Source organism: Trachurus trachurus (assembly GCF_905171665.1).
Source record: "Trachurus trachurus genome assembly, chromosome: 23".
NCBI lineage: Eukaryota > Metazoa > Chordata > Actinopteri > Carangiformes > Carangidae > Trachurus > Trachurus trachurus.
The window spans coordinates 16,787,002-16,813,590 of NC_139912.1; the positions used below are offsets into that span (position 1 = coordinate 16,787,002).

Genomic DNA, 26,589 nt, shown 5'->3' on the forward strand with positions numbered 1-26,589 from the left:
GTGAGTGGAGGAAGTGAAACAAGCCGGCATGTTTTCAGTTCAGATAGACACCACGCAAGACATCAGCAGTAAAGAACAGTGCTTTATCATCTTAAGATAATAACTGATGTCATTCGTGAGAGACTGATTGCAGTGGTGGAGTGTGAGACAACTACAGGGCAGCATTTTGCAGAGCTCCTGAAAAAGGTGCTACTGAACTGAATCTTGATATTGATATTGGGACATGGGTAGGCAACTCCACAGATGGTGCAGCTAATGTGCAGTCCTCATCAGATTCATGGATACTCGATGACGAAACTATGAAGAACTCAGCTGTCTAATGGAAAAGCACCTAATCCGAGCCGTGCCGTGCCCGACCGACCCGACTGTGTAGTGGAAAAGAGCCATTTGACTGTCTTAACTGTCTTAACAACAGACCCTGGGTCGGTCAGGAGCACTGTAAAAAAGCTTTTGCGATCACATGATTGTGCTATCTAAAATCACAATCAATTGGAAAACGATAAATCGTTCAGCCACCACAAACCATATTTTCCTTCCTATGTGGCCATTAAGTGTAAATGCAGCCTTTGTAATATGTTTGTATGTATGACAAAGTGAATGATAAGGGTCTTTTTAAGGGATTCTCAGACAGTCCTCCCAGCAACTGAAGAAGAAACAATTATTTATTTATTTGCATGCATGGCTCCCCAGGGAGGACACTGGTTTATCGACCACCGGTGGCCCCCTTTTGGCTGAATGTAGGCATTCCACAGTCCTTTAGATGATAGAAACAGATGGTCAGAATCTACAATGTATTTATGGAGGGGTCCTGTCCAAGATGCACTTTTTACTTTTTTTTTTTCTTATGTGGGATATGATCATTCCACAGCTACAATTCCTGATAAGTCACCAATCATAACTCATAGAATTATCCACAACAAATGATTAATGTTTGATTGTTTTTGCAACTATTGACCTGGTATGTTACATTCATTGTAAATCTTTAATTATCATATTTTTTGTAGTTCCATCCAAAACAGTAGCCTACCTCTCAAATGTTCAACATTTGGTGTATTATAGCTGTTCTCAGCATCCAAGCAATATAAACTTACCTCTGATCCATACTGTACATGTGTCACTGTTTAAGTTATGAATCACTCTAAATGTGCAACTAATTCAGTCTCTAAGGGAAATTATTCTGAATGTAGCAGCTTATGGCAGCACTCTTGATTTTCTTCATCTGAAGGTGAGTTGAACAACACCAGAACCTTTGAGTATGACAGCAACAAAAACAGCATCTGTATTTGTCTTATTTTAGATTTCAAATGTTCAGCAGTGGATTCTCATGTAGTGGTTTCTGAAATAAACAATTTTACTAAAAAAAAAAAGACAAAAAAAAGACAAAAGACAATGGAGCTCCTGACCTGACATGATGCGGTTAGCCTTTGCAGCTGCGACTCTATCATTTAGATAGAACACACACTGATCTTAATTGTATATGGAGGCCAAAGTTGCAGGATTCAACACATGAGACAACCACACACAGTTGGACTACGTTTCCCAGGCACCACCGTGGCCCCTCCCCCGCATAACTCTGGTGTGCGCTCACGGTGTGTGGGGGATCCTGCAGCTCCAGTTGCCCCATCTGTTGCGCTTGGTTCAGGAAAGTTTCGGTGTTTTCCCCCCAGGAATGGACAAGTTTCGGAAGAAATATTTGATGTCCTGTCGGAGTCTCACGACCTCGAGTACCTCATTGGACCGGATATAATCATCCTCTGCAAGGATAGACCTCAAATTCTGGATTTTTTTTATTGGTTCCTCTGTGTGGATTGAAGATTAAACTGAGTCGGGATCGGTTCTGTGGTGGGACTTTGGAAAATGTGCTCCTGTCCGCAGCCTTCCAGCGCTGCAGGGTTTGTGATGGTTTTTCTGCTGGTTCTGACTGGATCTGCCGCGAACACCGGGCTGTGCCCCCCTCCCTGTGCCTGTTTCGGGGAGCTTGTGGACTGCAGTCGGCTGAGAAGGGTCCAAATTCCTGACACGATTCCAGAGTGGACAGTCCAACTGTGAGTCCAGTTAAAGAGCCTTTGTTTACCCAATTAACTTACTGCCATTAGATTGTTTTAGTGAAGTCCCCACACCTCTGCAGTGATAGTTTATTATTTTTATCATTAGATTATTTTAATGTAACTTAACACCTCAACTCTCTGTGGAGGAACAGCTCAGTTTACAGTTTCCCTCAGATGATCCACATTCCTTTCTTAGAGGAGAGCTGTAAACCACAAAGAATCTGGAGCTGAGGAAGAACACTTTGAATATGGAAGAAGACTGGAGCTTACTGGCTCTTATTCAGTTAGTTATAGTATTACAGTTGAGAGAAGCTTCAAGATGTAGTCTGTTCTTGTGCTGGTACTTGCTGTAAGAGAAATAAACTGTCAGTGGTCTGTAAACTTAAGAATCCTGCCAGGTTTCCTACAGACCTGGATATGAGCATTGTCTGTGATGTCTGGATGGTCTGGTAGTGGTTACAGTCAGTTTCCAATGACTGAAGTTGCCTCGGTCTTCGGGTTTCAGCCTCACAAAAGCCATAAAAACATAAATCAGATGCAGATAATGTCTCCACAGCTGATTCCTGGTTCCTGGAGTTTGGCCTGAGGCCTGCATGAGCTGAAACACCACACACAGTTTTAATGATACCATAACGTGTTCTAATCTACAGATGATGATTATTAAAGAAGCTTTAGTGTCCTGCATCAAGCTGCAGGGCCTGGTTTTTATTCTCGTTGTTCTTTTTTGAGGCAATCAAGTTTTATTCAGTGTCTAGTTGTAGCTGCTGAGTTCAGTTTTTGTCTGTCGAAAAAAAGTGCTGCTCTGGAAACTTAATGCTGCCAGAGAAAACAGACTCAGCCTGAGCCTCAGAGCAGGGGCTGCCATCCAAGGAAAATGACAAAAAAAAAAGTTCCACATGGGGGAAAATTCTTTTCACTCTGGCATGCTGATTTACAAGTTACTCTCAAGCACATCTTAAATCCCTTAAACTTCCTGGGCCTTTGTTTTCCAGCACCCCCCTTTTTTCTTTTTTTACTGAATTAGCAGCTCCAAATCCAGTCGTGGTCCTGATAAGGGAGAAACATTTCGGATTAGTTTCAAACTCACAGCAGAAAGAAAGAGGACAGAAATAAACGGTGTATGATGGAGAGGGATGAAGACACAATTACCAGAGAAACAGGCTAAAGATTTAATGTTTCTCAAACAAGGCATGGACATAAATTCAGCCTGGAAACATTTTTTAACAAAATGAGAAGTTTAATTCACTCTATATGGTTACTAGCTTCAGATGGGGGTTCACTGACTGCATAATAGTTTTACAAACAGACTTAAAGTTATTAATGCTTAGGGAAATCGCAGGAAATCTGAGCAGAGGTATCAGGTTTGATCACAGACAGTGCTAATGTACTGTAAGTTACTTCATGAAATTCCTGGTTAGCGTTCAACTTTTTCTTACATAGTGTTACATGTGATCAGTACTTGTACTGAAAAAGTTCTAAAAGAGATATATGGTGATCAGGTGTTATACTACTACTATACCAACTACTATAGGTAACAGTTCTAAACCAGTAAACTGCAGTTTATTGGTTCCTTCTATATTCACAAACGAATAACGATGGTGTCTGAAAACCTCTGACCTGTTGACCTCAGACCGGCCTCAGCCCATTACAACGTTTTCAAGGTGTAGGGTGGAAATATGATCCGCCGTAAACACGGTGTATTTTATTTTGAAAATTAATCAGGTACTTTGTTTTGTAGTTTGTACACAATTCCCTGTCTTGCACAAGCTGCTCCGTGCTGTATTTATGCGCCGTGCTCCAGCGTCGAGCAAAATTAGAAGCTCTGCGTATGTTGCGGAGGGCTGCTGGGTGCTGGATGCCGGAGTCGTCCCTCTTTAGTTTTTTATTCTCCTCAGACAAAACTTTTAATTTCTTTGGTTTTCTTGTTGCTTCTGTCATGATAGCGGTAATAGACGTTTGCATCGACTTCCGTCTTTTTAACGAATTAGGAAAGGGGGAAGTGGCGTATGCTGTAAAGCAGTCAGCACATTTGTAGTTTTTTATGTGGAGGGGTTCCTACCATCCACCTGGAAGCTGTTTAGTGCCAGTAAAGGCGATACAGACCCCCTCAGGCCAGGACAGAGGTGTCATTCAACTGGTTGTAAGTCGATGTACCAGCACAAAAGTTCTGAAAATATTATATGAAGGTTGAAAAGTTACTTAGTGTTGGTTTAAAATACTGTAACTGTGCTAAAAATACTTGCCCTTTTGGAAGCTGTCTTGTGTGAAGCGCCCCCCTCGAGCGTTTTTGACGCTTTGGAAGCTTTTGGTGTGAACGCACAGTAAGAGTCACTGCAGCACTGAGTGTTATCTCTGTGCTTTGTAAAGGAAGTGGAAGTGTCAGGGCTACTCAGGGACTAGATATAGATTAGATATAGATATAGAGAGTCTCCCATATGGCCAGCAACCACAACAACCAGCAGCTGTATGTTAGGGCAGGTAAGGGTTATATAAAGAACAAAAATGGCTCAGAACATTGGACTGGGGTGTATGAAAGGCGTCCCTCTTGTTTCCAAGCATTGTTAGTACATTACCAGTTGTTCAGTTTCCCCTCCTCCCACAGCTCCTTGATGGATTCCAGATGAGGGAGGTAGGGAGGGGCAGGGTGTAGAAAAAAGTGTCTGGCACCACAGTGTTGTTCGTGAGCAACACAGTCAATAACTCCAGCTCTTTATGGAGCACAAGGCTCCAATCTGCATACAACTTCCTCTGAATGTTCAAGTGATAAATTCTAAAAAAAAAAAAATAGCAAATGCTTAAAGGGTTTCTGAACTTTTAACGTCCACATGGGTAATGACCAATGAGGTCTGAGATCCTGTATCCTATATAATGTGAAATATATACATATACACATAGTATCAAAATACAGTTTTCATTCTTAGCGTTGGAACTTGTTTTGCAGTTTCGAGATTTTTTTTTTTTTTTTTTCTTTTTTAGTTCAGAGGACCACCGTCAATCTGGAGTCACATGTAATATGAGAGTGGAAACTAAAATCAGAACTAGTGTTTGTCTCCAGGTTTCTTTACCAGGCTTCATTTCAAGACTGAACTGATCTTTGATCCAGTTCATCTGCCCGTGTGGATTAGTGTGTAGTTATGTATACTGCTGAACGGTTTATAAATGACTTTTTGTTTTCTCCCTCAGGAACTTGAGCCATAACAAACTACAGGAACTTGGCCATTCTTTGTTTTCTAACTTACAACATCTGAGTGAAATGTAAGTCGATATTATTTTTTATTCAGGATCTTAGACAACAGCCTCCACCACTGTCTTACACACCCTTCTGTTATCCACAGAAAACTGAACAACAATGAACTGCAGGCCATACCTGATCTGGGTTCCTGTGCTTCAAACATCACCATACTTGTTCTGTAAGTAAACCTTTCTCTAACTAACACATTTCTAAACCCCGGGTGATCTGGACTGAGTATCTCAGTCTACTTTTCCACTGGTCAAAAAACCTGCTAAGACGTCTTGTTAACAAAGCATTTGCAGCTAGGGCTATGTTTTTTCTTCTTTGCATCAGTGTAAACACAACACCTGAGTGAACTTACCCTGCTGTAATGCGTCAGAGGACGGACAGACATACAGACCAGAAGCACTGTGATTACACTGTGGTTAAGGATGAGTTCAGCTTCAAAATGAGTTTTAAAGCATCTCACACAAGGGGGTCAGTCAGATGGCAGCAAAACTAAAGCTAGCTAAACTTGCTGGAGAGCATCTTCAGACTGTCCTCCACAAACAAACAAATTTTTGATTTATCGAAAATTGAGCCTACAGTGCTTGAAAACGTTTGACTGTTAACAGGCACCATCCAATTCTTGCTAAATACATTTTCAATCATTTACAATCTTCGTGGTTGATGAAGTTTGGCAAATATCAGAATTTTATCTCAAAAACTGAATTTTCTAGAACATTTTGAATTCTGCTCTCATGGGAACAACTGCAGTCAATGTAAGAGTGGCATTTTTAAACATAAGATTTTCTCTTATGAAGCAAAACACTTATCATTAAAAACAAATCACCAATATTTCCATGCTCTCAAGATGCAATTTAATTTCTGACATTTTGACAATTTTGAAATCTGCTTTGACACCTGCTGCCTGGCCGGTGACTCCCTGAGTCTATTCGAGAAGCCACACACCATGTCTCACTTCCGGTCAATTAGCTCAGTGAGTTAGGAGTTGGTTCTATGTGTCCCACCACTCACCACAAACACAAAATGCCAGATAAAGTTTTGAATTTGATTTAGTTTGTCTCTACTGTGAGTGCCAAACTATATGGTATAATTTTCTTTATTTATGCTGTCTACTTATTTTTTTATTTTATTTTATTTTTATGTCACATACACTGAAATAATGGTGTACTTTGATGTTGTAGAAAACAGAACAACAGCTCTTCTCTCAGCGTTACATGAGGGTTGTTCAGTTCACACATTAACACAATCCCTCTCCTCAGTGTTTGGATCCAAGCAGAGTTTAATACACTCTCAGTCCTGGCTTTCATTAAAGGCGCCACAGCAGAGAGGGAAGCTACTCAAAACTCTTTGCATTTTCCAGAAAGAAATACCAAACGTGCACACACACACACAGAGTTACGGAGCAACTTTCTCTTTAAAGAGCATATCCCTTTAAAGTAATTAGTTGCTGCTCAGTGGACTTTCTCTTGTATCAATATAACAGCTCAGTGTGTAGATGTTGGATGTGTAAGTCAGGTGCTAAGGTCTATTCCTGTTTGAGCTTTCATCATATCAGTGAAACAATAAAAAGTGTCACTGATATGAAACTTCTTATTAACAGTACTTCCTGCTCAGTGTGAAGCACTTCATCACTGCTCCTAGTTGTTACTGACTTCCACTAACAGCAGCAGAGCCTGTTACCACAGCTGTGATGACTCCGACAGCTAACTGACAAACACATTTAAAGTGCATGCATGCGTGTGTGTGTGGAGAACAGTGAAGGGCTCATCGAGTGCAGTTGTTGAGTTGAGGGGTTGCATGGCCTTGCAGTTACATACAGTAAGCCTAGGTTTTAAAGGTGCACAGAGGAAGGTATTTCTTACTGTGAGATAACTAATGGATCTAAAAGGACTGATTGGAGAGAAGTGGGTCGTGGAACATTGGAGCTCTGAAATAAACTGGAAATACTGGTTGTGTCTCCTTGGGAAGCCCTCCATCTCTCAGTATTTAGCCAGGTGAACATGAAAAAGGAGATACAGTACTGTAGGTGTGCTGGGCTTTTGTTTGGGGCATGGGGACTGTGAAGCATGAAGAGCCCGCTGCACGTCTGCACACTAGATAAGTGCCTGCAGCCTGTGTGCTTTACTGCTTTGCTGTTCTCATATTTAACCCGCTTGTTTAGTTGTTGATTAGTTTGTTTGAATGAAAAGTGAAGCTTCATGTCTGAACTGGACAGAAGAGCAGCGCTGCCTCTGGGCTCTGTGTGTACATAAATCACCACATTTAGATCAATAGATACATGTTTTATTCATTTATTAATTTACAGAGGGAAATTCAGTGTGAGGTGCTTGTTTTTCGTTCACGTGGCGCACAGCTCCGTAAAATGTTCAGTTCAGGTCAGCTTGGTAGGAAAAAAAGAAATAAATTTTTTGAGATTCAACCACTTTTAACACATGCAGGCCTGGGTTTTGTTATGATTTCTGTCCGAGGATATAAGCAAGGTGCCTTTTTTGTGCCAAATTTGTACTTGTTGTGATGTTTCTTTTTTACAAAAATAAATGGTCGGAGATATTATGGGCATTACCACTGCACTGCTCGACCGTTTATTTTTGTAAAGAAATCATCACAACAAGGAAAAAGTGTTTGTTTCTGTGGCAGGGGGAGCAAAGGCGTTCTGCGATTGGATAGTAATGTCTTTCCAGGATGTTTCATTGTGGCTACCTCAGGTGATTGATTACATGCAAAAACACAAAGTTTATACTGTTTATACTGTACACTATATGAGTTCAGTGGTGTCTCGTAAGGATTCCAGTCATGTAGGCTACCATAGATATTTGATTGTTTTTTGAGTGTTTGTTGTGGTTGAAAGAATTGCCCCCATGCGTTCAGTCCATCAGGACAACGATTTAGGGGTTAGGGTTAATTCTCCTTTAACACTTTCTTCGAATTTTATAAGTAAATCTGTAGAAATCACAGCTCGACTTTGTTTTTCATTGAACAATTTGGTGATTTTGTGAGATGATTCACAGTTCAGAATTTGACCATAGTTGTTTTAGTCATACAGTAGGCCTATATAGGATTAGACTTGGTGTTGTGTTGACTGACAGTCGTCCTGTTGACTGTTTGATTCCTCCAGCAGCTCTGTGCAGCGAGGCTCAGATGGCTGACAGACTTGTACAGTTATGTATTAATGACACCTTAGTATTAAACTGTCCTCCGAGTTTTCTCTCCAGTCAGTAAGGTGCAGTTGTAACCATGAATACTGAAAACCATCTCTGTAGTCTGGTGCATTGGAGGGAACCCCCCAACCCCCACCTCTCTCACTCAACTGTAGAGTCTCACACAAAGAGGGCACTGTACAGTCTTTATAACTGAACAGTCCCTGCTCTACAATTTAGGAGGCGTGCAGCTCAGGAAATTGCTGGGCTCTGCTGAGGCATGCTTTCACTGAGGCAGTGGTATTCATCAGTAAGTGGTGGTTTACTTTTTAAATACCTTGTTAGTAATTACCTTATGAACGGAATAACATATCTCAAGAGAAAATCTGTTTGGATGGGCCATGGAAAGCATTGATCATTGATCAGACTGACCTATTTTTAAGTGTCAACACTGACCGTTTCACACTGGGTGGTTTGAGCTCATGAGAGTTTGTTGTTTTTAATAGTCGGGCTAATTGAGAGCCCAGACTGTGTGTGTGTGGAAACATGAAGCTGAGTGGAATACACAGTGTTTCTGTCATCTGCTGTCTGTGTTTTCAGAGCAAACAACAAGATCAGCCGGATCTCTGTGGACCAGCTCAGACCCTTTCTCACTCTGGAAACACTCGACCTCAGCAACAACAACCTTGTGGACCTAAAGAGTGACTCTTTCCCCACTCTTCCCCTCAAGAACCTGTGAGTGTCTACAACACCTTCCCAGTTTAGTTGTTTGAACGGTTCACTATGAACCTGCAGGGTAATGGTGAACCATGTGTGATCATGTGACCCCACAGCAAACCAGATGCTTGTGTACAAGGCCTTGTATGGACACCACACTCCAACCCCTCTAAATGTAGCCTATTATGCCTCTGATCAGAATCAGGAAAAGGGGCAAAACCAATCTCAAGACAGTCAAAATGAGACAGTGAGTATGAGAAGGAAGAGGTGTTGGCATCAGAGGTGAAGGGTGTTTATGTCCTGCACTAGAGTCATTTGTCTTGAACTTCATTCACTTTCTCTTTATTTGAAATGTCAGACCATCATCTGCTGTAGCATACCACTAGGGATAGATAGATAGATAGATAGATAGATAGATAGATAGATAGATAGATAGATAGATAGATAGATAGATAGATAGATAGATAGATAGATAGATAGATAGATAGATAGATAGATAGATAGATAGATAGATAGATAGATAGATCTCTATTTCAGTCACTCCACAACACAATAAAAATACAGAGGCAATATAAAAATACAGTATTCATTACAAATTACCCCCTCCCTCTTGACAAAATTCAAAATATTGGGGACCACTCAAAAAAAGAGTTGACTAACTCTCTAACTAAAAACAAATTATGAATAAAAACGTACATTATCATACCATACAGACAAAACACAAAACAGTTGTTTTATAAACTGGAGCTCATGAAAGACAATCTTCTATTAAGGATGTGTATGTATAAGGGATGTAATGATACACAAAATCCACGGTCTGGTTCATATCCCTGCAGCCCTGCAGCCATAGGACCCTTCCTTCATGTACGACACTCTGTAGATGAACCACCATATTAGACGTGCTGCCACCAGCCTGTGCAACATGAGTTGCACAGTGTTTGCACATAGTCACAGCTTTTTCCACTACTTTCTTACCACTGTTGTCATCATCAGGTCACACTAAATCCAACATGTTTCCACACAGCAGACAGAGACGATGCTGCTGCTGGTGCCTCCTCTTCCTCTCGCCTGCTCATTTTTTACCACTTTGTGTTCATTTCCTTCTGTCTGGTCAGAGCTAACCCATTCTGCTTTAGTTTGATATTCCGAAAGAAATAGAAGCAGAAATGTATAAATAAATAAATAAATAATCCAATATTTCATTACCAAAATGTATTTATTTTTGCATTCATGTATTGTAGCCTACTTCATAAAAGAAAACTTTCTTTCTGTGGAATTTGGGATGAAGTAAGTTTACATTCTAAAACCTTGAATCCGTCCCAGGTTCCTCAACAATAACCGGATCTCATCTCTGGAGTTGGGCTGTTTCACCAACCTGTCACACAGTCTGCAGGTTCTCCGACTCAACCGCAACCGCCTCTCCACCATCCCCCCCAAGATCTTCCAGCTGCCCAACCTGCAGCATCTGTAAGTTCATACATACACTACATACATTGACACTTCAAACTACTGATTTAGTATCTTGCATTTTTTTTTACAGCAGAAACATCCAAATTTAATTAAAAGTTTGAAGAAAGAACATCTCCACCAAAGAGTAATGTACTCAAATGAAAAAAATATTTTTTTTTCAGGGTGTCATCTTGTACATTTTTGGACCAAACATTCAAATTGTTTCAAAACTAAAACATAAAAAAACAAAAGAGTTACAATTTAAAATCTGCATAAGAAACCTGACATTTTCACCATCAGTGTTGAATCAGGAGCTGAATTTCTCTTTCCTCCATTTCATTTTCCTTTTGTTGCTCTGATGCTGAGTATGTGGTGTGTGTTTCAGAGACCTGAGCAGGAATCGTGTCCGCAGGGTGGAGGGTCTGACCTTCCAAGGCCTGCATGCCCTCCACTCCCTCAAGATGCAGAGAAATGGACTTAGTCGCCTGATGGATGGAGCCTTCTGGGGCCTGAGCACCATGGAAGTCCTGTAAGCACCTTGACAAACCATGTGCATCAGGTTTTCTTCTATACATGTTTTAAGTCTTTATGTGTGTGTGCATGTGGGCCTGCAGGCAGCTGGACTACAACAACCTGACAGAGGTGAGTAAGGGCTGGCTTTACGGCCTGCTGACTCTGCAACAGCTCCACCTCAGCCACAACACCATCAGCAGGATCAGACCTGACGCCTGGGAGTCCTGCCAGAAGCTCAATGAACTGTGAGTCCCTTCCCACCCTCAGAGTAACGGGTATGATGGAATGACGTCACAATCTGAAATATTAGAATTTCTTTCTGTTTCCACCCACTGATGTTTGGTGGCATGGTAAATGTATGACTAAAATCCATTTATACTCTTCAATTAAATTCAGATCAATGAATTTTAATGGACACTTGTTAACAAGCTCATTGTTCTGGATACAAGCCAGTGTCATGTGTGTTTTCAGTGACACCATTTCATGTTGTTTTTTGGTCTTTCCAACAGTAACATCTCCTCCAACCACCTGTCCAGACTAGAGGAGTCCAGTTTTGTGGGCCTCAGCCTGCTGGACCAGCTCCACGTGGGGAACAACAGTGTGAGCTTCATTGCAGACGGAGCTTTCCGTGGTCTCTCCAGCCTACAGCTGCTGTAAGTTACAATTAACCAAAAAGGGATAACCACTGCATCACAGTGTGGACCTTTTAACTGGACAGACTTAAACTGGTTAAAAACACATTCAGCCAACAATGAAGATGAGAAAATCACTGCCTCACAGAGACGGATGCTTTGACCATAAATGTGCAACATGAACACACATGTAATGCGCCAGAAAGAGTGAAACAAGACCAGGTAAAAACCAAGGATATGTTTGAACAACCTGTGGTCAATCCAGGTTTTATAACATTATCTGACAAAATCATATAGAGCAAGTTAGAATAAGATGAGACAAGACAAGACAAGATATGACAAGATCAGATCAGATCTTGAGATCAAGTTTATTTTTTAGGCTTTGCCTTTGTGAAAAACAGAGTTTTGTTCCCATCTACAGAGAAAAATAACAAAATGTCAAAAAATATAAAAAAAAGCTCCTATGAAAAGGCTATCATATTTTAGTTTACTTATACTGACCCTAAAAACAATGCCCACTCAAGTGATACCGATATCTGGTTTGGCCCAAGGACTACAGTAGATATATTATTAAGGGATCTGATGAAATATCATCATACCCGTGATACTGAGTGTACAGTGGACCTGTGGTGGTAATGGTAATGGGTGTGGGAGAATGGGAGAGCTGGTAGTTGACTGTTTTGGAAACATGACAGTTGGTGTCAAATGTGACCAGGAGGGGGCACAAGTGGAGGCAATGGTGCTGTGAGATTTCAGTGCAGAGGAACTAGTCACGTTAAGTTAACAGTTAGTCATGTGGTTTTGTTGTTGGTTGTGTGTGGTGTTAGAATTGTTTGGATGCACCAATACATAACATTCTTAATGGATTTTGGTCACTTGTGCCCCTTAAACTGACAGATGGACATCCCTGAAGTTGAACTGACGGTGATGATCAAGTGTTCCTTTAATTGATGTCACCAGATCTATTTGAATGAATATTTGAATAAGTCTCTTGTTGAGTTGAGAAGTCGTTGAGAACATGTTCAAACTAAAATCCACAGGTTCATGTCAGTGAAGCAACTGATAAAGTGTGCTCTACAGTACCAATATTGACTACACATCACAGCTTCATCATGTACATGTAGCTACCCAGCACCTGAGCATGGGCTTCGACTGAGTGGGCTGTCTCTGTTTCCTTCGACAGGGATCTGCAGAATAATGAGATCTCCTGGACCATCGAAGACATGAACGGACCGTTCTCTGCTTTGGATAATCTGAAGAAACTGTGAGTTCCCATCCACTCTGGCGTTCATGGAAATCTGGCAAAGTCATACTGACCAGACATTTGCCGTTCTTTCAGGTTCCTGCAGGGAAACCAGATCCGATCTGTGACCAAGAAGTCCTTCTTTGGTCTGGACATGCTGCAGCACCTGTGAGTCGGCTTCATTTTTCTGATTGTTTCAGTGTGGGCTGTAAACTGAGCGGAGTGCTTTACGCAAGGGGCTGTTTGTTAGAGCATCAATGTCTCAATGCTCTGATGTGGAGTCCAGAAAAAACACTCTGCAATTAGTGTGAGAATGCGTGTGCGTGACTGCACCACAGCTGCGTTTGATTCTCGTTGGTACGTTTTTCTCAGACTCAGCCTCTCTTGATTAACACAGCAAACTGCTGCCATAACTTTTATTGTTCTAGAGCCAAGGACTTCTCACTCTCTTTCCACTGAAGTTCGTAGCTGCTGCTCCACATGCTGATGATGTTCTTTCTCTGAAGATTGTACTTCCCTTAATGTATTCTCTCTTTGCACTGCAGAGACCTGAGTAACAATGCCATCATGTCCATTCAGGCCAACGCCTTCTCTCAGATGGGAAACCTGCAGGAGCTGTAAGTGTTTGTGTCTTTATGTTGGTGTGGGATGAGCTACGTACATACACAGAGGGCCTGACTGACTAAATGTTTTTTGTGTGTAAAAAATGTATGCAAATTTGATATGTCCCACTAACAAACGTGAAAGCTGATCTACTAACAGTGCAAACTGAGTTTTTCCAATAAGCAAAACAACATGCGCTGTCCATTTTAGCACCTTAGTCTGAATATGCAGTATGGGGCGTTTCTGCTCAGGTGTGCAAAATACTGGGAGGAGAAAATGCAAACAGCTTGATTCAGCACAAACAGTGTGATTATTAAGGCTGGAAGTCAACTGCTGATTGTGACTGCGTCTGAATTTAGTTTGAAAAGGAACCCAGTATGACACAATGACTGCTGTTCCTGCAGCAATAAAGAGATCAGGGCACAAATAAAGAGTACAAAGAGAGAGCAGCTTTTTTTTGGAATGACAGAAGAAAAAATAATTCTGACAAATCATCTATTAGCCAAGTCATTTTGGAGCTGTTGGATGAACTGAAGGCTGATTTGGAGTCGGTCACATTAATACCTGCAGGCAAAGTTCTTGCATGTCCTCACATCTGTATCATTCCAGCTACTGCAGCTGTTTCTGTTGAAGTCTCCAAAAGCTGTTAGGAGAAAGGTATGCTCTCCTGCGTTAGTACTACAGACTGGACTCAGAATCTGTTTCGTCCCCCCACCCCCCAGGCGACTGAACACTTCCAGCCTGCTGTGTGACTGCCAGCTGAAGTGGCTTCCTGTCTGGGTGGCGGAACAAAACTTCCTGTCCGGTGTCAACGCCAGCTGCGCTCACCCACTGATGGTGAAGGGCAGGAGCGTGTTTGCCGTCAACCAGGAGGAGTTTGTGTGTGGTGAGTAATAGTAGATGGTAAATGCACTTGCACTTACATAGCGCTTTTCTAGTCTCTAGCCTGGGACCGCTCAAAGTGCTTTACGCTGTAGGTCACATTCACCCTTTCACACACACATTCATACAGTGCCAGGCACAGCGTGGCTGCAGTCGTAGCTTACCACCACCGGTGTGAATGCAGGCTACGTGCTTTGGGTATCAGGTGACGATAGAAAAAAGCACTATATAAATGTAATCCATTATTATTACAGGGCTCCAGACTAACTTTTTTTTACAGTGGCCCCTAACTTAAAATTTTAGAAGCGCAAGCAGAAAATTTAGGAACGCACACGACTTGCAAAGTACATTTTCACATTTCCTCTAATTTTCACTGTATTACTGATAAATACTTTGATAATGCATTTCCATAATACATAATAATAAACAAGTTATAGCCGACAGCTTAAATACTAAAAATATAAAGTTAATGTTTAGGCTACACTGACCAATGTAGATGCTCCCTTGGGGGATAAGGTGCCTGTAGGCCAGCTCTTGTCATTTGGCCTCCTTTTCTTTTGACCCTGACTGAGCCACATGTGCACGGACTCCTTGGCATCAAACTTGTCGAGACCCCCGCCTGGCCCAAAAAAAAAAAAAAAAATCAATCAATCAGTAATCATTTCTGTTTGGGAGCCTCTGTGCAGCGCTGTTCTGCAACATGAGTCAACCTGCTTCTTTGCCTTGTAACGATTTGAGTACCACTGCTGAGACCACGAGCATATTATGGGATGTTTATGGTTTGTGGCCAGCCTGCGAAAAAAGAAAAATGTTGTGGGCGACGTTCAGCACAGACACACACACACACACGCGGGTCGCCGGTCTGTGTGTCTCCTGCTGTTTCACACGGAGCTCTGCTGTGGAAAGACGTCGCCTCCGAGATGTAGAGAAGAGAAACACACACTTCTTTTCACACATTAGCCAATCACAGTGGTCATTAAAAAAAAATCGGCTAATTTACTGGTCGCACATGCGCAAGCAGATGAGAAATTTACTGGCACTGTCTCAAATTTTCTCTGCAATTTATTGGTTACAGTAAATAACCAGGAGGAACATCAAAGACAATTGCAGTGTTTGTTAGCGAGCTTTGGAAACAAACACTTCATTAATTTGTTATTATGTTGTATTCACTTCTGATGAAGACTAAACTACAGTCATTGTCTCCCCGTGTGAAAACTTGTTTTAATCATATATGAATTCGAATTTCCCTTTTATTTGAAATCAGATGACTTCCCGAAGCCTCAGATCACCGTCCAGCCAGAGACTCAGTCGGCCCTCAAAGGAACCAACGTGACGTTTGTCTGCTCAGCGGCCAGTTCTAGTGACTCACCCATGACCTTTGCCTGGAAGAAAGACAACGAGGTCCTGAACGACGCCGAGATCCACAACCAGGCCCACCTGAGGGCGCAGGGGGGGGCGGGAAGCGAGACGGAAGTGACGGAATATACCACCACCCTACACCTCCGTAACGTACAGTTCTTCAGTGAGGGAAAATACCAGTGCGTCATCTCCAACCATTTTGGGTCGTCCTACTCCACTAAGGCCAGACTCACTGTCAACAGTAAGTATGGGAGACATCTTGGTAACACTTTACTTGACGCCTATCTCTATAACACGTTATAACCATACTTATAATGAGTTATAATGCAGTTATAGCACTGTATAACTATAGTTATAAACACTCATAAATGATCATAATGCTTTATAACAATAATCATAACACACTATAAAGCATTTTATCTTGACTTATAAGTTCAGGTATTATAATAGGTTATAATTGTTAGTAACTGGCCGACAATGCCCACATTTATAATGCATTATAAATATATTTATAATGTGTTATAATTGGCTTATAAACGTGTATAACTATCATTATAAACACTCATAAATCACATAAGACTTTATAACAATAAGCAACACATTATAGATTATTATAACTATATTATAATACTAAGACCGTATAAGCCATTCTAAAATGCTCTATGATGTCTTGTGCTTATTGTTATAAAGCCTTATGATAATTAATGAGTGTTTATAATGATAGTTATACACGTTTATAAGCCAATTATAACACATTGTAACTATATTAATAATGCATTATTGATGTGGTCATTGTCAGTGAGTTACTAACAATTATAACCTATTATAATACTTGCTTTATAGTGTGTTATGCTTATTGTTGTAAAGCATTATGATAATTTATGAGTGTTTATAATTATAGTTATATAGTGCTATAACTGCATTATAACTCATAAGTATGGTTATAATGTGTTATAGAGATAGGCGTCAAGTAAAGTGTTACCGAAATGGTAATCTACAAGGTCCAAATATTTTCAACAAAGTCTGAGAGGGACTCTGTGTTTCCTGTCTCCAGTTCTCCCCTCCTTCACCAAGATGCCCATGGACCTGAGTGTCCGCGCTGGGGCCACAGCCAGGCTGGAGTGTGCCGCCACGGGTCATCCCTCCCCACAGATCGCCTGGCAGAAAGACGGAGGCACCGATTTCCCCGCTGCCCGGGAACGCCGCATGCATGTCATGCCAGAGGACGACGTCTTCTTCATAGTGGATGTGAAGACTGATGACATCGGTGTTTACAGTTGCACAGCTCAAAACACAGCAGGAGCCATCTCTGCTAATGCTACACTGACTGTCCTAGGTAAGAATGACAGCAGTAGAGAGGACTGGATGAAGAGTAATAAACTGTGTTGGGGGAAGCTACTTTGCAAGTGTAGCCTGTAAAACTCCATGTAGTTGGAACAAACTACTTTTCTACTCCTGGAGAAATGTAGTTTGTAAAACTATAGCTAAAAAAAAAGTAGCTTTAGCAACTACTTCTACTCATTAGACTCATTTAACTCAGCATTAAATAAATCAACATGTGGTGTAAAACAAAAGTTTTAGGCAGGTGTGGAAAAAAAGCTGAATGCTTTCAAAGATGGAAGTGTTAATTTTTTTTTCCATCAATTTACAAAATGCACTGAATAAAGAGATGAGAATCCGAAATCAAATCAATATTTGGTGTGACAACCCTTTGCCTTCAAAACAGCATCAATTCTTCTAGGTAGGTACACCTGCACACAGTTTTTGAAGGGCCTGGGCACTTTTGCACAGTACTGTATATGGAACAAAATATAATAGCCTACAAAAAATTCATATGCCAGCAGAAATATGCCTCTCAACTTATTTTTGGTCAACATACTGTAGTAAATTCACCATAGACGTGTTGGGTAATAGAAAGAGAAAATAAAAATCCTACCCCAATACCAACTTGTAAATCAGAAATGTAAATCAGTCAACAAAAAATGTCATAACAAATACAAAGAGGTCGACATATTCTCAATCGGTGTGTCTGGAACAACAATGTTTAAAACCATGACAGGAACTTCAGAGGCATTAACACTTCGGCATTAGCACTAGATGCCAGGGCAAAATCGCTTGTTGACACGACACAAGAGCAGTCTCTCAAAGTTTTTATCCGACAGCCAGTTCCGTTTGGCACTAAAAACGTAAAAAGAAACAAACAACATGATTCATGCCTTTTTTCAAAGAGAGTTCTGGAACACAATTATGGTAAAGTAAAATTGATATTATTATGTGTATTTATAGTTATTTTTTATTTAAAAAAATATATTTCATGTTATTGGATAGAATTGCAGTTTGTAAATTGAAAAGTTAGACTACAAAAAATGACCCAAAAAGTAGTTAAAAGTTACAGCAAGTATGTAGTTCAACTACATGTAGTTTAAGTGTCCCCAACGCCAGTAATAAAACTCATGTATGTCTGTGTTCTCCTCCCTGTCACAGAAACACCCTCCTTCATGCGACCCCTCATGGATCGCACTGTGACCAAAGGTGAAACGGCCGTCCTCCAGTGCATCGCCGGTGGCAGCCCCCCTCCCAGGCTCAACTGGACCAAAGACGACAGCCCCCTGCTGGTGACCGAGCGCCACTTCTTCGCGGCTGCCAACCAGCTCCTCATCATCGTAGACGTGGCCGAGGCCGACGCGGGCAAATACACCTGCGAGATGTCCAACACGCTGGGGACGGAGAGGGGCAACATCCAGCTGGCGGTCATATCCAACGCCAACTGTGATCCTGGCCTGCAGGGGGGCATGGGGGTCAGCGTGGTGGGCGGGGCGCGCTCCGACGACGATGGATGGACCACGGTGGGGATCGTGATCATAGCCGTGGTGTGCTGCGTCGTGGGCACTTCGCTGGTGTGGGTGGTCATTATTTACCACACCCGACGACGGAATGAGGACTGCAGCGTCACTAACACAGGTGAGGCCGAGTGGTGTGTTTTTGGCGACCTGTTTTAATTTTAGTTTCAGTCTAGTCTGTCAAACTGTCATTTTAGTTCTTCTTAGTTTTAGTCACGTTCACACTCTTTTTTTGTCTAGTTAATTTCAGTCGACTAAAAGTCTGAGGGGTTGACTGACAGAGATGAAAGATGGTGAAACACTGTTAAAGGAGTCATCACCTGTTTTTTTACGTATCCAGTCCCTCTTGAATAGCTTTGAATCAATTCTTAAAACTTATTAGAAAAAATAAATAAATAAATAAATCAAACATAGAGCTTGTTCTGACACTTTTTCATACCATAGACTGTAAAAAGAATGGACGTAGCACCCGTGATGTCACCCATTGGTTTTGGGGAGTCGTTTTTTGTGACTCAAATATGGCGGCCTGGACAGCGCCATGTTGGATTGGCCGGCCGAGAACCCGCCCACTGGCCTCGAAGCAGCTGTCCACGGAGCTGCTCGGACCTGTCACTCATCGTTTCCGCGCCCTAATTGGCCAGAGTTTTAACCTAATAACAGTAAAACAGTAGAGTTAAAAAAAAATTCACCCCCCTCAGAGTGTGTGCGGGGGTAGAAACTATCGGTTGAGACCAAAAAACGTTCTGACACCAGGCTTTGATCATGTTTATTGAGGATGTAAAGTCGGTGATTTTAACATGGGGGTCTATGGAGAATGCTCCCTTCTGACACCAGCCCCCAGAGGAAGCCGAGGGGATTGCAGTTTTTTGAACGCGGAAGTGAGCTTCACTTCTCAGACCGACAACTGCCCCCTTGTTTCATACGGCAACTTTCTCTCATGAGAGTAAGCGCGAGGTTTTGACTGGTCCGGATGTTCATTGTATTAATATGTAATGAGGCCCGCGTTGATTGGACGCAGGAAGGACAGAGCCGAAATACTTCAAAATAATAATAACAACGCGATTAAACATTATAACGCTATTTCGTCTCGTCTCGTTTTAGTCAACGAAAATGAAGAGACATTTTTGCAGAGTTTTTATTTTGTAAACCACATTTAGTCTTGTTTTTATTCGTCAACAATATTGCATTATATATTTTACTATAGTTATCGTCACATGACCACCGTTTACGTTGCGTCCTGTCTCTTTTTCGTCACGTGATAAAGGTTCGTTAACGGTGATATTCCGTCATAATTTTAATTAACGAAAGTAACACTAGTGATGTTTCTGTTGAGTTGGAGTTGGTAACTACTCAGCCGAGGATCAGTGATGTAACCTGTTGTCCTGTGCTACAGATGAGACCACCCTGCCGGCAGACATCCCCAGCTACCTGTCCTCTCAGGGAACTCTGGCAGACCATCAGGAAGGATACATTCCATCAGAGAGTGGAAGCAGCCATCAGTATATACCCTCGTCCTTCGGCGGCTACTACCTGCAGCCTAAAGACATGAACAGTAAGACTTCTGCTCTGTGTTTCAGTCCTGATCTTATCCTGCACCCTCACAGTTAACCCTAGATTAACACAAGTTTGTGAAGAACAGTTTTGAAGCTTAGAGTGAGCTGCTCCACTGTCAGACACTGTCTGATCCGATTGATGCTTAATTCTGAATGTATGTGTCATTGCCGAAATTGTCTTTTGAAATGCACTATTGTATTTTATTGTTATTTATTTTATGTAAAGCACCTTGGTCAACCTAGGTTGTTATAAGGTGCTCTATAAATAAACGTGACCTTGACCTTGACACATGATGCCGTTCACCATCACAGGTCTATGTCACCTGGACATTGGGAGTGACGCCGACATGGAGGTATCCATGGATCCTCTGCTCTGCCATTACCAAGGTCCAATAGACTCACTGCTGTGCCGAGACCACATGTATCCCACTGAGCCAGCAGAGGTCTTCCAGGGTCTGTATCTATATCTGTCAGGGGACTGCTCTACCTGTCATTGCTGTCTACAGTTCATCTGTCAGAGAATTAATCGTCTTTTACTCTTTAGGCTGTTCCATTGACCAAAGGCCCATCTGCTCAGACATCTACAGCGGCCCCCTGACTAACTCTAAACTGAGGGACTGCTGCCCATCCGAGCACTTCGACCTCTGCTCCTCCACGGTCCTGATGCAGTTCCCCAAAGGGACTTTTGACCACGGCTCCTCCCACCAGCAGAGTGATCACCAACTGTCTATTGAGGAGGCATCCATCAATGACTACAGCAGACCACACGAGTGCAACAGCTGCAACACCTTCATGGGTAGGTTAATTAACCAAGTTAAAGGGATAGTTCAACATTTTGGCAAATTGGCCCATTGCCATAATCGCTATAGTCATAGCAGTAGGTTCGTTACCTTTATTTGTCGGTGTAAGCTCTTTTTAGAACAGCGTAGCGGAGCGGCAGGCTGCTCAGAGCTACGCTAGGGAGGCTAATGGGATTTCTTGGTTTCCCTCATCAAACTCATCAAATACACAATCCAACAACTCCAAAATGCTGTTGTGGACAAGTTGTGACCTGCACATTCACCACGATATGAGATAATAATGGAACGTTACAAGACAGAGTTGTTTTAGAGGTAAATTCATGCAAAACCGCTGATGGGCGTTGCGTTCAGGGACAGTTTTTCAGCAAGCAGACTCTGTATTTACCTCGAAAAAGGCTCTGTCTCGTAACGTTCCATTATTATCTCATAGCGTGGTGAATGTGCAGGTCACAACTTGTCCACGACAGCATTTTTGAGTTTTTGGATTGTGTATTTGATGAGTTTGATGAGGGAAACCAAGAAATTCCCTTAGCCTCTGTACCGTAGCTCTGAGCAGCTCACGGCTCTGCTCCGCCATTCTGAAAATAGCTTAGCTTATGCCGACAAATAAAGGTAACAAACCTGCTGCTATGACTATAGCGATTATGGCTATGGGCCAATTTGCCAAAATGTTGAACTATCCCTTTAACTGGTTTTGTGAACTATCTGAGTTTTATCCGCCTTCTAGTCTGACTTATGGTCTCACTTTATCTCCATTTAGGGACATTTGAAAAAGCTCCCTGGAGGCCTCAGCAGGGCCTGTACAGAAGCTTTGGCCCACCACCAGTGACACAGAATGAAATAACTCTGCTTGAAAATCCATACACCGCCCCAGACCCGGATTGTGACCACGACGTGAATGGCCGCACAAGGAACTCGGCATCGGAGCAGAGCAGCAGTGTTTATGAGCAGCCGTCTGACAGCAGGACGGATCCTCTGCCACAGTGCAGAACAAGCACTTAGTGGAGAGACTGAGAACCAAAGACTAAAACTTCTACCTCCCTGAATGACACTTTGGCAATAACAGACTCTCTTGTCCATCAAGCGAATGTAACTGACAGATTGATGGTCCTGCAGAAAAGAGGACATGCTCTTTAAAAGGCTCCGCTTCAGTTCAATAATATAGAAAACTGCATACATTTTTTATATAAAGTATATAAGATTTATTATATTTTGTAAATTGTATATAAACAGATTCCATTATTTTTGCTTACCTTTATGTATGTTGTACAAGTACGGTGACAGTTATTCCAGCTTTGAATGAAGCATTGATTTGCACATAAACAGTAAAAACACCTGAACGTGTGCTGCTATATTCACTTCCGTGCTCTGAGGCTTCATCTTATGTGTTTGCATTGCAGGATTTGTGTTACATGTACAGCCGGTGGTGGTTCAACACTGGTCTGTACTATAGACCAAGGATAGCCAGTCTACCAGCCTACACTGCTATAGCACTGACAAGACTGACATGTCTCAAACAGCCAAATCATCTACGTGTTTTTTTTTGGAGGATCATAAAATTAAAAATCAGTTATTATGCCTATAGGCACCCACACTTTTAAAATTGGTTTGAAAGAAAGATTTGAAAATTGTCCTGTCTACCCAGCCTACTGTGGATGAACATTGTTTCTTATACAGTTACATAGTCACTCCAGTTGTGAGTGACTGAGGACCCACCTCACATCAAAGACAAAAAACAACAGGCAATGAAAATGGGTCCATTTGCTTTTATTAGTGGATTTATCCAATTTAGAAAAACCTTACCCTTATACATTTTGGTGGGAAATTTTGGTTTAAAGCTTCAGAATTACCACTAAATGGAGCTCATGGCAAGGTGTTTTTGTTCTCTGCCTCCCATTTCCTATCTCTCTCTCAGCCCTCCTGTCCATTAAAGGCAAAAAAGCCCCCAAAAAGTTGCTTAAGGAGAATATGCGGTTGAATCAAGATAAAAGCTGAACTAAAATCAATAAAAAGCAGCCTGGCATAAGCAGCTCGACTTCCCAGGTGTTTTAGGGCAAAGTGCATCAGAGCATACTTGTTCATAACATTTGAGGTGAGGGCAACGGGCCGACAGCTGATAAAATTACTCCACAGCTTTACACCTGGAGCACAGGCCAGTGAACATCAGCAGAGGAGGGTGGGTGGTGAGAGACAGTACGCTTTCCTTTGTGTGGAAGATATACAATGACCTCTAGAGGTGTAGACAGGAACAACTGTCATTGTTTTCACAGACCTCTCCAGTTCTTATCCATTTCCCCTCTTAAACCTTTGCTGTTGAAATAATAAACTCTGGTTTATTTGGAAAAGATAATCAGTCATACATTTTTCAGTCAGTGATTATGAATTCCAGGTCTTCATATCAGAATAGACAAGGCCCTTATACCTTCACCTGTCCCAGGGTGGTGAGATGTATACTTGACCGTTATCAGCACAAGTGAATACAAATATTTTCTGCATTTACCCTTTCATTTTCTCTGCATATCCTGCAGGAGTTTGTGGACTCATGTAGGCTTGCCTTGCAGAAAAAAAGGGAAATCCTGTTGCACAGCACAGCACATGTGAAAATGTGCTGTGCTGGGCTGGAGTGGGGGTGGGCATATCCCACTTTAGCTTTGCAAATTTTAGTTTTGCAAATTCTCTTCCCTGGTCATGGTAAACCAAATCTCAGAGTGATGTCACTGAATTTCTTGCATGCAACTATTTTTCCAGATGTGTCATGGCTTGCCCTAAGGGGAAACGTACTGCCTGAACACTTTGGGACTTTTGACTGTTTTGATTTATAATCACTTCCCCCCTTTAAAAAAAAAAATCCCTTGTTAGATCTTCTCTCTGTCTTTGTCCCATTTCCCTCTTTTCTAATTGTCTGCTCCGTTGTTACATCTGTGTTGAGTTTTAATTACCTTTCCTTGTCTATGAAGTGTCACTACCGATATAATACAGATTGCATCTAGTACAGCATAGTGCAGAGTTCAACTCAGACACGTGGGGAGTATTTGCAATAGAACAGCAGTCATCGCGTGAAGCATAACATTAGTAAGTCATAAACACTCAAGACCTTTAAAGAAGTGCAGAGTAATGTTCACAATTTCAGGGTTAGTTAACAGTTAACTCTGACATTTATAGAAGTATACTATTACTTTTGGCTGCTTTCCCAGGATATGGCTGTGGCTAATATTAGAAGCTCATCTCTGCACAGGTTATACTATCTGTACTGTGACAAAGTATTCTCAACTCAAATTTCCACAAACAGATAGAGTGGGGAAGAAAACAGACAGAAAAACACAATTGAAAGAGCAGTCAACTGTACACTGGCAAATATAAATAAAAAGATAAGGCAAATATGAACTTTGGGATTAGGAATTCGCAAGGATCAGCATTTATCTATCTGAATGTGAGTTTAGCGTGCGCAAAAATCTCATGCCAGGTCAGACCTGGTGTAGGCTACGCAGATTTGAAGTAGCAATAACAGGGCAGTGAATAATCTCTCTGTGAAAATAATTATTAATAATTCACAATAGGTTCATCTGGTGGGGGGGGTATTGTGAATTATTATAAGTTGTTCCTTTGAAACTAAAGTCTAAATAATTAGGATAGAATAGCCATGAGTTGTTGTTTGGTTAGAAAAACATAAATGTTTAAATACTCTATTTACATTATTTTTGAAGTGAAGTTATTGGCATGTGAGCCTGTACAGATCAATTTGGGATGCTTTTCTGCTTCCTTTGACAACTTGTACTCTTGGCCCCTGCCAGTGACAGTTTCAGGTTGCTGATATACAATCATCTTGGCCACTGTCAGGGACTGTGATTTTGATGGATTTAATTCAGTCAGCCTTATTTCATCAAAACTGATGGATACCAGTTTTGACATGTCCATCTGATCAGACTTGATCAGATGGACATGTCTCCTGTGCAATGGCAGTTGTGATAACAGCAGGCATTCTGTCCGAAGGAACACTGACATTTTCAGCTGTTACTCCTTGATGGAGGTGGATTCTGAAGATAGAGGATCCTCTGTAGTGGTTTTGAAGAATATGTCAGAAGGCTCCATGGGGGTCATGGGCAAACATGTTATTTGCTCTTCAAGGAAAATATATATTTATATTATTATGCACCGCTTATAGTGATAGTTTGAATTATTTGAAAAGCTTGAGACCAGACATAGTATCTTTATTCAAACTTATATAACACAGGTGGTCTACAGCTCCCTTGAAAGGTTCATTTGTATGAGTTATTGTGTCACTGCTGGAATCCCAACAAACCCCTCAAAACACTAAGTCACCCAATTATAGTGGTAAGCCCAGTAAACTCCTGTTTCCTGCAGGGTACAATTTGTGATTTTGCTGATGGAGTCAAGTTGGTTTGGAGAGAGCAACATTTATCTTATATAATGGCACTTTTCAGAAAAGTCAATCTGAAGACCCTTCCCACAGCATTACCTTACTTCTCCAAACTGGACGTGTGCAGGTATCACATGGACTGCAAATAATATCCTTGCACCATGCCAACTAATGTGACCTAAATTACAGATAATGAATAGTGTATGACAGTACACAACTTTAGGTTATATCCAATGACATTTTCTTAAACATACTACAAATTTGCCACCCAATGCAGTGGGTGGCAATATAGGGTTAGGGTTAGGGGACTCAAAAATCACAAAAGGCACTCTATTTTAAAACTATTAAAAGGCCTTTATTGTATGGTCATGTGTGACCTAAATATGCATTACGGTATCAAGCCTTCATTGTGCAGTCAAACAGATTCACTGGGACAAAGGGCCATTATTATATCAGTCCTCCACCAAAGGGACCTTCCACTTGGAGTAGTGGCCTGAGGGGGTGTGGGTATAAGAATGCATGAGTAGATGGCATAATTGCAGCTCTCAATGCTGCTGGGCTCTCAGGCCTGTGCTGTAAACAGTGCTTACTAGCAATGCTTAACCAGGATTCTTACAGCCAAGGCCCTGTTTGCCATATGGCTGTTTTGGCCATGTGTATCTCCATGCACTATATTTTATTTTTTATAAGCCAAGTCTTAACAACCAACTGAATCAAGCAGAATCAAGTGCAACTGGGTGTAATGGGCATCGTGCAATACAACCTGGCACTTTACTGATGTGCACTTTAGGGCCTTGTGTAATACTATGTAACTCTTATACTCTTATAGGGCATTGTGCAATACAACCTGGTACCTATGCACTTGTGCACTTTAGCACTTGTCTCTTTAACCCAGCACTTATGCACTTTATCTCCAAGAACAAAACTCTTATGGTCCCCCTACCTGTGGAATGTGTTTGTCAATATGTTCTTCATTGTCATAGTTGCCTTTTTGTCTTTTTGTGTTGTCTACATTATTATGTGTACTGTTATTGAACTGTTTTTATGTTTATGGGACTCCGGACAGAAATTAGCACCTTGCTATAATCCGGCACATTTACATGTTTTTTTTCCATTAATGTGCACTGTCCCATTCAAGTAAACAAATAAAGTAAAGTATCTCAGATATTTTTGTAACATTTAATTATCATCACATTT

The 26,589-nt window shown here is 41.5% G+C and overlaps 1 protein-coding gene across 2 annotated transcripts in view; it reads left to right on the top strand.

Annotated features, from left to right (window-relative positions):
• lrig3 (leucine-rich repeats and immunoglobulin-like domains 3) overlaps positions 1-22,313 on the top strand; it is an 89,566-nt gene extending 67,253 nt beyond the window's left edge. The window contains exons 1-19 of one of the 2 annotated variants that reach the window (XM_083999825.1): positions 1,602-2,045; positions 5,232-5,303; positions 5,384-5,458; positions 9,024-9,158; positions 10,464-10,607; positions 10,975-11,118; positions 11,204-11,347; positions 11,612-11,755; positions 12,918-12,998; positions 13,074-13,145; positions 13,523-13,594; positions 14,303-14,466; positions 15,727-16,062; positions 16,876-17,157; positions 18,306-18,782; positions 20,055-20,213; positions 20,527-20,667; positions 20,759-21,010; positions 21,775-22,313. In XM_083999825.1, coding sequence (XP_083855951.1) covers positions 1,858-2,045; positions 5,232-5,303; positions 5,384-5,458; positions 9,024-9,158; positions 10,464-10,607; positions 10,975-11,118; positions 11,204-11,347; positions 11,612-11,755; positions 12,918-12,998; positions 13,074-13,145; positions 13,523-13,594; positions 14,303-14,466; positions 15,727-16,062; positions 16,876-17,157; positions 18,306-18,782; positions 20,055-20,213; positions 20,527-20,667; positions 20,759-21,010; positions 21,775-22,016 — 3,324 coding nt within the window. In that variant the 5' untranslated portion in view covers positions 1,602-1,857 and the 3' untranslated portion in view covers positions 22,017-22,313. Of the gene's footprint in view, positions 1-1,601; positions 2,046-5,231; positions 5,304-5,383; positions 5,459-9,023; positions 9,159-10,463; positions 10,608-10,974; positions 11,119-11,203; positions 11,348-11,611; positions 11,756-12,917; positions 12,999-13,073; positions 13,146-13,522; positions 13,595-14,302; positions 14,467-15,726; positions 16,063-16,875; positions 17,158-18,305; positions 18,783-20,054; positions 20,214-20,526; positions 20,668-20,758; positions 21,011-21,774 lie in introns of those variants that run through there. The other variant, XM_083999826.1, reaches the window with a different exon arrangement.
• The last annotated feature ends 4,276 nt before the right edge of the window (positions 22,314-26,589 follow it).